Source organism: Thalia democratica, chromosome 1 (assembly GCF_965202585.1).
Source record: "Thalia democratica chromosome 1, ktThaDemo2.hap1.1, whole genome shotgun sequence".
NCBI classification, from domain to species: domain Eukaryota; kingdom Metazoa; phylum Chordata; class Thaliacea; order Salpida; family Salpidae; genus Thalia; species Thalia democratica.
Genome location: NC_139165.1, coordinates 30,588,826 through 30,600,234, shown reverse-complemented (window position 1 = coordinate 30,600,234; position 11,409 = coordinate 30,588,826). Strand labels below are relative to the sequence as shown.

At 27.3% G+C, this 11,409-nt stretch overlaps 1 protein-coding gene across 1 annotated transcript; it reads left to right on the top strand.

The window, feature by feature from the left end:
* The first annotated feature begins 2,079 nt into the window (after positions 1 to 2,079).
* On the top strand, positions 2,080 to 10,504 carry LOC145835172 (protein phosphatase EYA2-like). The gene is made up of 9 exons (XM_082942737.1): positions 2,080 to 2,141; positions 2,830 to 2,900; positions 4,150 to 4,306; positions 4,806 to 4,990; positions 6,674 to 6,850; positions 8,630 to 8,787; positions 9,120 to 9,287; positions 9,640 to 9,862; positions 10,394 to 10,504. Exons 1-9 carry the CDS (start codon positions 2,087 to 2,089, stop codon positions 10,472 to 10,474), a joined length of 1,275 nt encoding a protein of 424 aa, XP_082798863.1. The 5' UTR covers positions 2,080 to 2,086; the 3' UTR covers positions 10,475 to 10,504.
* Positions 10,505 to 11,409: the final 905 nt, after the last annotated feature.

Below are 11,409 nucleotides of genomic sequence, written 5' to 3'. Positions count from 1 at the left end.
CGAAATAAAGCAAAAATTGCAGGCTAGTTTCAAAATTTATACGTACTAAAAATAAACAGTGCGATATTATATTTATTAAAAGTGTAAAATTTCAACCTTAGTAAAGTTTTAAAAATATTTTAATATCTTGTTTTTAAAAATAGTTTACTCGAAATTAGACAAAGTCCGAAAATGGGTGTATCTTAAAAGTTTATTTATTTTTATTATGCAAAATCTAAAAATTTAATACAAAGTTATATTTTGTAATTTTATTAAGGTGTTGTGTTTACTAATAATTCTGTTACAGTTATGATTTTTTAAACACTATACACGTCATTTTAATCTGTAAATGCTTGAATGTTATTGAAATAAGAAAACGTTTGGTTTATAGTTGTCATAAAACGTATTACATATTAGTTTCGGTATATTTTAACAGATAAAAATATAAAAAACTTCGAAGTTTGTAATATTTATTCAAAAAAAAATCGATAAACGATAAAACACACAAGTATCACATACAACTTAACGAAAAGCATTTTATTGACTAATAATTGATTAAATAGATTAACTTATATGACTAAGCACTATGCAGACTAAATAATTAACTAATAATTTAGCATAACAATTATCAATTGTTTCGCAGAATTTTCTTAATAATGAAATATTGATTTTTACAAAAAAGTTTGGTAACCATTACATTAATAAACGATAATGTAAATTAAAATTAAAAAAAAAAATCCAATTTGAAATATTTATCATTGTTACTAGACTACAAGTTTTTATTAATTAAGAGGTTTTAATTTGTTATAAACAATGTACTTATTTTAAAAAGTTTTACTTGATCAAAGTTTTAACTTTAGTGAATTTTCATTCAGCTTTAGAAAAAGCTACTTCACTATGGCTTCAATACATACTCTTTTTTTTCAAATGACATTTTAGTCGTTAAATCTTAACAATATCCGCTATAAAAGTGTTGCAAAATAATTACTTCTAGCTCAAGCTGGCCGCTTTTTATTTTAATAATTGCGTATTTCCAATAAAAAAGCGTTAGTTTTTTTGTGCTAAATATTAGCTATTATTTTATGAGTTATAGAAGTAATGTAATTTATGTGTCTTTACAAAAAGCTTGATTAGTTATAAATATCTCGTTCTTTCGTCTAAAAAAACCGCTTTCTTGGATTTTTTTTTTTTTTAATTAAAACAACTTTAAATTAAGCGAAACTGAGGTACTTTGTTTTTGCATTTTATAACGTTTTATTAATATTTTTAGTTAAAACAAAAACTATCTTAAAATTTTAATCTAATTACAATAATGTGTTTACTAAACAACACTTGGCGTTTGGATTTAACTGCCCCCACTTTACACCCCACATCTTAACCACTCATGCGCGAAAGTGTCAAAATTATTTGAGTTATTTGAAAACAAACAAACCCCACACCGTGCTGTGAAAAGTATCGTTTTAATGCTGCCAAACGCGAAATGAAAATATTCTCGTGCGTATCAGGGGTGTGTAATTTCATATGTTAAGTGCGAAACGCGATACATTTAAAAAAATTCTCATCAATATTTGAGTTAAGGTATTTTATTCAAATTATTTAAGGATTTGCGAGTGTTAGGTTTAAGGTTAAGATTTTTAAAATGGTTTTCTAAATGACTTTTTATATTTTGTTTGATGGTAAACATAAGATTTGTTTATTTATTTACAATACAAACAATTATACTTTATAATTAACCTTGATTATAATTTGGAATAAAACTAAATTTTCAACTTTTAAAAACTAAAGTGAGGGTCGAACAAAACAAAAAAAAAACTTTTAAAAACATTCGAATCTTTTTTATCAATTTGATCTTATAAAATCGAAAGTCAAAGACAAGTCTTTTTTAAATTTTTCCAAAAAAAAAGTAAAATTTATTCAACTCTAAACACGAGGGGAGAATTAAGCAGATCCACAAGCGCCCGCTAATTGTCTTTTATCTCCGCGCTCTACTTGATTACACGGTTGGATGCAATCCTCCTTCTTTTAATTGTCTCATCGCTACACCGCGGCAACTTCCAAACACACCAGTTAAAATTCAATTACAGTAGATTGTAGGCTTCTTTGTAGCATGAATCCTTTTCGAACTTTTACTAAGGAAGAAATACAAGCGTTTATTTTCGGTAGTTAGTCTAGAAGAGTTTTTGTATTATCGTAGATTTTTTTTGGTCTAAACTATTTTTCAACTGCAGCTCAGATGTTTTATTGTAAGATAAATATAGAATTTAAAGCATACTATTCATCAATAACTTTGTTTATTTAGGGTGAAAAAAATAAATAAAGACTTCCTAAAATTAAAAAAATGGTTTTAAAACTGCAAGCACCTTTAAATTATATGACTTGTAATAAGTTATTTTATTCCGTTATATAGTTTCATTTTATTTTAAACCTTATAAATTTTTGATGAAACTTAATTTTAATAAATTTTTAACTTTTACATAATAGTTTTAAATTTCCAAAATTGAGAAACAAATAATTTTATATAGCTACAAACAATCTTATTATATTCACAAGGGAATATTTGCTACAACTTTTACATACTTTGGTTAATTGTCCGTTTCTGCTACTAAAGTTTATCTTTTGAATTTGAAAAAAAAAAACTTTTTACTAATTTTTGAAAAAAAAAAACTAGTTTCAAAACGTGTAAAGCATAATGTTTTCTGTTTAGCAACCAACTTCTTTAATATTTAAAAGTTAGTTTTTGACATAAAATAAGAACATATGTATTCATGGCGTGCTGTTTGATGTAAATCTATGTAGAATCCTATGAAACCTAGTAACTAAATAAATACTAATAACTATATGTTTTCATAGGAGGCAGTTTCTTACCATTGCACGGATTTCAACATCATCAACATAGAGGAGCACCTCACCATGCTATTAATGTGAGTTTTATTATTTATTTGTTTTATTTTGTTTACCATCAAAATTGAGCTGTATCACACCATGCTATTAATGTGAGTTTTATTATTAGTTATTTTATTTTGTTTACCATCATAATAGAGGTGTATCACACCATGCTATTAATGTAAGTTTTTATTAGTTAATAGATTTTTTTTTTATTATGTTGAAATAGTTAGTTATAAAACATTTTATGTGTCAATCATACTTTTTTTAACTTTTGATGTTAATTTAAAATGTCTGACAGGTTTACGTTATGCCATGTTATTTTGTTACTGGATTTTATCTAGTTCTCTTATCATTTTATACCTTAAACTTTTTGTTGAGTATCTTATCAAATTTATTTGTTTAAAAATTAAAGCTAGAATTTCAATATACTCATCTAATTTTAGAAAATAAGTTAAGTTACTAGTACTTTTATAGAAGGACTAAATAAGCTAATATTTAAAATTTACCTTTGTATTTATGACAATATGAAAAACAATCACTATCTTAACATTAACCTTAAAGTTATAACAAATGCAAATAAAGAGGTTAGTTTTAGCTAATTAAATCCAGTTAAAAACTTGATATTAAAATAAAATATAACTTGTTAAATATTTATTTTATACTAAATGCTTAAAAATTTTTGCTTTTCTTTGTATTAGTTCTTTTTTATATTTTTGTAAGGGTTTTAAAATATTTTTGAAATGCAGCTTATTTTGAGCTTATTTTTCAATAATTCATCAAAAACTTTAAACATATTTTTTTCAAACTATAAAAATGTAAAAACATATAATTAAGCTCTAAAGTAAGTTATGCAAGCAGTTATGAACAACTTTAAAGCATAAAATTTCTTTGAAGGTATTGTTTTTATTACAAATTCATGTCATTTTGGTAACTTTATATTAAGTTTATTATAAACAGTTATTAAGTTTTGTATGTTTAGCTGTAGATAAAATTTTAAACTTCAAATTACTTTAACAAATTAAAAATATAAGAAAAGTTTTTAAAGTTGCAAAACTAAAGCCGAACTTAAGCTGACAACATTGAAAGGAAAATCACTTAATTTGCACAACCTGCCGAAAATCGCGTTTCGTTTAATTGCCTCTCTTAAGCAATTATCTCTAACGCGCCGAAACACAATAATTGTTGCTTTTTCAAACAGCTTAAGAAAGCTTTGACAGAAAGCATTCAAGTTTTTATTTTTACAACAAAACCATTTGTTTACAATGACTTCACTTGTTTACACAGGACCATGCCAGTTACTACGGCAACCGTCACCCAAGTTACTACAACCCCTATTATCCGACCCCCCACCACCAGATAAGCAACAACTTCCAGATTAACCAATCAGCAGACTTGAAACCGATCAACCAGAAAGTCTATTCGCTTTTACCACTTTCCGAAGGTTTGAATTTGAAGTTTATTTTAACTATTGTTGATGATCGTTGGTTTTATAGTCTTTATAAATGTTTTTTGTTATTTTTTAATATAAATTTTTAAACACATAGAAAATATTGCTTTTTTTAAGTAAAGTAAAAGCACTGCAAATTTTAAAAGTTTTACCCAGTCCTCATAAACAAAAAAGCTTTTATATTGTATTACTATAGTAAAGTTGTATGAAAAAATTCCTATTACTTGTTAGTTTTTTATATGAGAATTTATGACTCAAGTTTGTAACTTACTTCTTTTTTTTTCATGTTCATCTTGGATTTGAAACAAATTGAAACTGAAATCTTTTGAAAACTGCAGCTAAAAACGGTATGTTTGAGTTTTTGAATTTATAGACAAGCTCACTACTTTCAAATGAAATCACTAATTTTAATCTTATCAAACGATTTAGCATTGAAAACTGTTCAACTTTAATTAACCTCTCAACCACCTTATAATCCAATCACAACTGACAGATCCGAAAGTGGTGAACTTCCAGATGAAGTACCCGTCTACCTACTTCGACAAGAAGAAGTCGGGAGGGAAGAAGCGGAAGGCCTCGGAGATGTCTCAGGCGCCACCTAGTGGTCAGGAGCTGGCGGCCATCAAGTCAGGTCTGAAAACTGAGTTTGGCGCCGAAGTTTCCCCCAACATCAAAACTGTTAGTTTTTGTAATGTTTATCTTTGTAAAATTTGAGTATACTGGAGTATTACAAATTGAAAATACGATGCATGTATTGCAAAACATAAAATTATGGTTGAGACAAAATTAGAGAATAAATGACGAATTAGCTTGATAGGCAAGAAACTAAGATTTAGCAAAAGGTGATAAAACTTTACTTGCTAAAAAATAAAGTATTTCGATATTTACTTTAAAACATTTGTCTAAACTCCTTAAACTTGATAAAAAAGATTAATAAGTACACAACCTAGACTTCTAATTATCTTAAAATTTATTAAAAACGATATTTTAAAGTTTTTTTGTTATTGTGCAGTGCATTAAACATATTTAGTATAAAAACTAAAACAAAAGCTTACATAAGTTTTTTCGAAATTTTTTTTCAAGTTTATTTTCGATTTTTATAGTAGTAAATTTTTTTAATTTAGTAACAAGCAACGTTAGTTTAATAAAAGAAAATAAAGTAAAATTTTCAAGTGTATTAAACACATTAAATATAAAATTTAAAATAAAAACTTTCATAAGCTTTTTATAAAGCTTGTTTTACCTTCGCTTTAGTATTTTTTAGTATTTTTCGTTAAAGTTACAAAGAAAACTAGATTAACAAAATAAAGCAAAACAAAATTTCAAATGCACTTGTTGTTATTAATTTAAGCAACAAAACAACTTGGAGCAACGAGTTAATTACTCCTTGCCCAAACACTTATGACGTCACAATAAGTTGGCACTACTCCCCTTTAAAAACGGAAAAGTTCAATGACACAGTTTCGACCGCCGCAAGTTTACAAGTGCAACCGATCACTGAGATAACAATCTCGATGTCACACAAAAAACTTTCTCATTGTGACGTCATATAAAATTGACGTTTCGGAAGCGGAGAGTGAAAATCGCGAGAAAGCGTGAAGTTTTTGTTTGAAGCGAACCGCGTAAGTGATTTATAACTGCTGTTATGTGGCGATGAGTGATGGGCTTGATTGCTTCAAGTTTCGCTTCGCCCCCATGAAAACCTGCGCGTCATTCTCAGGTGAGTGCAATTGAGCGATGAGAGGTGTAAAGGACATAGCGAGTTCAAAACAAAAGTTTTTATTCGGTTGCAACTTTAGCGAGACAATTATTTGTATGGAAATTTCTTACATGCGTTTTTAAGCGTATGACTTTTTAAAATTTAATTGAGAATGCTTGGGAAAAATTTACTGTGAAATAGTTACAATACCAGTTTTTATGGCGATATGCTTAAATTGTTGTGCAATTTTGGAAATATTCAATTATTTTCCAAACTTTTGTACAAATTGCTTGTGAACCATAGTTTTTAATTGTTTAATTATTTTCAAACGAAACTTTATATTGTTGTTTGTTATTTTGTTTAGTTTACGCAGTCGAAATGGAAAAGAAACAAAAGCTTTTTTTGAAAATGTTAAAAACAACTTGCTAAATAGATGGTTTGTTGTTTTATTAAGTGAAACCATTTGTTTTTGTTTAAACAACGACTGCAATGAGCTTCCAGTTTAAACTGTTAGTTAATTGCACTGATTGTCAGTTACAATACCAAAAGATTTTCTCAGTTTATAGTTTTATCACGATTTGAAACAGTATAATTAAAACACTACTAGCTTATTTATTCAAACTTGAAGCAATATAACATTTTATTCAAAACAACATTCACAGAGAGTGTACATTTTCGATTTGAACGATGTACTCATACCTGACATCAAAGTGTTTGGACACGCCAGAATACTCGCGTTCAATGAAGCGGATAAAATGCGAGCCCGGGCACAGCAGTTGTGGTCCATGGACATGATCACATACATCGGACAAACATTCTTCTTCAAAAACGACCTCGAAGTTTGTTTTGTTTTAAATATAATGGAAGTACTAGTAAAATATTTTTTGTAAAAGTATTGTCTAAAATTATTTTTTTAATTACATAATTAAAGTTCAACGTTGATAATGGTTTTTTATGTAGTAAAGTATACGAAATATAACTGGACCGATTTTTTTGTTTAAAAACAACTGCAAAGTCGGTTTTCTTTTTAATATTATAGAAGTGCTGGTGAAGTTTTGTAGAAAAATATTCTTTAAATTCAAATTTTTCTTTACATTTGTAAAGTTTATTGTTAAGAATGACGATTTATATAATAAATAAGAGGTTTGAAGTAAAATTATTATCGTTTTCTAGTTTTATTAATCAATTAATTTCACTTTTTTATCTGTTTAGTAATTACACGTTTCAAAATACTATGCATTTAAGAACTTTTTATATTTATTGTTGTTTATAAATTACACATTTAATCTTTATTGCATCAAGAACTTAGTAGGCAGTGTTAAATCTTTTAGATATACTATGCTTTTAAAGAGATGTTAACAAATCTAATCTTTTTTTATTTCTCAAAAAGGTCTTCAATAAAGTAAGCTATAAATAGTTTAAAAAATTCTACTTAAGTTTAGTATATTGTGAAGTATAACAATGTTTTTATTGGATAGTATAAGACAAAACGTTAGAGACAAGGTAAAATAAATTTGTTGAAACTATTCCAAAAGCTATCAGTAAAATGTTGTTTACGGTAACACTTAGTTTTCACCCTTTGCTCGGCTAATCAGCAGAAATAATCTACCATGAAAAAGTTTTTTGTGAATAAACAAAAAAACAAGTATCAAATTCCAATTTAAAAGTGCTATGAAAGAATTTTCCCAGGGTATAAAAAAATCTTAATTTAATGTAAATATATAAAAGCAGTTATAACTTTTTAAACACTATTTTTATAAAAAAAATATTTTGGCTAATATTACCTTACTGTTAAATATTTAGTAACTTTAGAGTTGTGTGAAGATATGTATAGAATAATAGTTTTAGAGTATTTATTATGTACTTTTTAACAGGGAAAACCAAAACTAAGCTTTTAAGTTTTATAAAGTATAGATTTACCAATGTTTAAATTACACTGAAGTTAATTTAGCTAAAAAATGTCCTACCAAAAACCTTTAAAAAATAATATTTTAGAAACATAATATTGCTTTATTTACAGTTGTACTAATTTTGTAAAACGTAATACAACTACTATGCAAAAATATAAATTAATTTCTAAAAGTCTCATGTTTCTTAACTATTTTATAATCTGTAGTTTGAAATACTTTAACTCTTTAAAAATTCATTCCAAGTGTAAAAGCTAGTAGCTATTTAAAAGTAATGGGAAACATTTACTAGAAAAACTTTGCAGATCTATATAACATAAAAACTATACTAATATAAAAACTTTTTAAAGGCAAAATCATATATAATACTAATGATATTAGTTGCAAACAATTAAACTTAGGGGATGCATTTAAACATTGCTTTATAGCAAAAGTTAAATTTGGATTAATAAAAGGCATGCCACTGGCCAGCACATCATATAGATGCGCAAAATTTAGCCTGTTCTTTGTAATTTATCAATGCCTGCTTTTCTTTTTAAAGGAAGCGACACATTTTTTTTTCATTTATAATTTGATGTTTTTTAATAGCACTACAACCAGTCGAATGTAGAGGACGCGCAATTTCGTTTCGTTTGAAGTCAGCCGATGCTTGCTTTTCTAAGAAAGTATTATTGTTCTGAAATTTTTTTATTTAAACTTTTTTTCTACCAGCACTACGACCAGTCGAACGTGGAAGACGCTTCGAGCGACGACAACGGTCAGGACCTGTCCATGTACAATTTCTCCCAGGACGGGTTCGTGCCCCACGATATGGGGTACCACCACCACGTGAGGGGGTCCGTCGACTGGAGGAAAAAAATGGCTTTTAGGTAAAAACTGGTAGCTATTTGTATATTTTTTTTGATTGACTTACTGGTGGTACTTTAAATAAAAGTAAGTTCAATTAAAAAGTAACAAAAGCTTTATGAATATAGTATGCTCGGCAAAAGTTTTAAAACTGATACTAAAACATATAAGCTGACGTTAAAGGTTGTTTTGTGGTTTTGAGTTTCCTTACCTACTCATTTTTTATGGGTTTTAAACTTCAAACAAAAAACACTTTGAAATTTAGTTTCATGAACACTTTCAGCAGATATTTCACGCGCACTTTTTAAGTTTTCAGTGTTTAGCGCAGGCATTCATTTTAAAACCACCAACACAGATACCGTCACATCCGGGACACTTACAACAACTTCAAGGGCCGACAGGGGGAAAGGGACGGGGTGCTGACGGCCAAGAGGACTCTTGAGAAGAACAACCAGAAGATGACCGGTCCGAGCAAGACGTGGTTGAAGATGTCCGCAGCATTATTGGACATACTTGTTTCGAAGTGAGTTTGAATTTCTACTGTTTAAACTTACAAATTATTATTTTCTGTATTTCGTTTTTAATTTGTTTTATAAGTTTTATTTTGTTTTGAAATAAAAATTTTACTACAATTCCTTAAAATTAATTTCAAAAACTCATTTGTAGACTAGAATGTAAGCTTGTTATGTGGTCGTATTTAAAGTAGCTTTTTACGTTTAAAAAACATTAGGAAATAAAAGTTGTAAGTTTTAATTTTTCAAATGAGTAAAATTTCTATCAAAAAAATAAACTTTAAAACTTTGTTAAAAGTAAATATTTAACAATAAAAGTGTTTAAGCTATTGCGAAAACTAAAACTTGTTATAAATCAATCAGGCCCGGAGCCAAGATAGTGATTTGTACGAACAGCAAATTGGTGGAGGCAGCGTCCAAGCTTGTGGTGTTTGGTCTGGACCGGTACGTGGACATTGCGGACGTGTACAGCTCTCACAAGGTGGGTAAGAGCTCGCTGTACGACCGTATTAAGGGGAAGTACGGAAACAAAAACACCTCGTACGTCGTGATTGGATGCGGTGATACTCGGCAGCATGCCCATGCGGTTAGTTTATTTATTATATAAAAACCTAATGTTGTTACAAGTATATCTATAAGTATACATAATGGAAATAAGTGTACATTAAAACACGTCTACTTGTTTTTAGCTAACACCTCAAAATAACTTTAAAGGTATATAAGCTAAAAAAGTTTTACAAGGTTGTAAAATTAATGCTTACTTTAGAATACAAAAGTATATTTTTAGAAATTGCATAATTAGAGCTGTTTATACTTAATAACTAAGTCATTAAAGTACTTGTTTTATAAATTTTATTACTAAATATTACTATAAAATATGTCTTATTCGATTAGTAAAAGCTAAAAATAATGCATACTTACATACTAACAAAACTTGTAAATCTAAAGTTTTTTTCATCAATTTATCTTCTAAAAAAATAGAATAATTATGTTATTATAAGATAGTCTTTCATAAACAACAATCAAATTACATTTTAATTTACATAATACTACATTTTCTTAAGTTATATATGTGTATTGTGTATAAACAAAATAATCACTTTTATTTTTTTTACAGAGCAACATAAGTATGTTCGAAGTTAATAAGATGTCACACTTGAGTTTGGCCAAACAGTGCTTGGAATCCGATTGCTTGTAAAATATTTTACTTTCTTTGAAAAACACCCTCTATCTTCCAATTATTACTTTGAAATTTTCTGAAATTTGTTAGTTTAGTTAGTCAAATAAAAAGCTCTATTTCCAAAACATAATTTGAAAATAGTATGTCTTAATAATTGTAAAATTCGTTGACGGAAGATTCTTTTTATGACGTTTTATGACTTTTATATTTTTATATCTGAAACTGTTTCATGGTTTGTCACTTTAGCTTTATCATTTTTATTTGTGATTTGTTACAGTATTTAAATTAAAGCATAACTTAGGAATAAAAATTAAAGATTGAGCACTTGAAGCTTTTCAAAAATTTTGTGGAAAACGACATTTATTAGATTATTTTATTAACGATCTATTAATTGCTTTTAGTATATTGTCTTATTTTTTCTTAATAAATATAAAACATTCCAGTTGAATGCTGCTCTTTATTTTATTGTTTAAACCTCCTCATATAAACACTGCGTTTTTATATTCGAAAAATTCGTTGATCTAAAGTTCTTATTATTATTTGCCTGTTTCAAGTTAAATTAATAAATGTACTTGATCTTTTTCCTTGACTTTCTTTTCTAGATGTAAAAACTGCCTTTATTTCTTCAAAGTTTACGTCAATTGAGCTGATAAAGTAAAAAACTATAAATTTCTAACATATTTTTTTAATTCCTAAAAGTTTTATTTTTAATTTTACATAGAAACTTACATAGATATATTGAGATAAATTTAAAAAAAAGACTTTTCAGATAAAATAGAGTAAAATATTATTCAAGTTTACTAGAAATTGACTAGAAATATTGTATACTAGATATAGCATTTACATACTGTTTAAATTTTTTTTTTAAAGAAATATTCTTGATATAAATTGTAAGTTTTCACAAGTCATAAAAACTATTATATATAGTTTGAAACTTTGATATTTAGAAATGT

Coding starts and splice junctions, on each gene's coding strand:
- LOC145835172 (XM_082942737.1), top strand. CDS start 2,087: ATGAATCCTTTTCGAACTTTTACTAAGGAAGAAATACAAGCGTTTATT. Junction 4,307..4,805: donor GCTTTTACCACTTTCCGAAG/GTTTGAATTTGA, acceptor CACAACTGACAG/ATCCGAAAGTGGTGAACTTC. Junction 9,863..10,393: donor CTCGGCAGCATGCCCATGCG/GTTAGTTTATTT, acceptor TTTTTTTTACAG/AGCAACATAAGTATGTTCGA.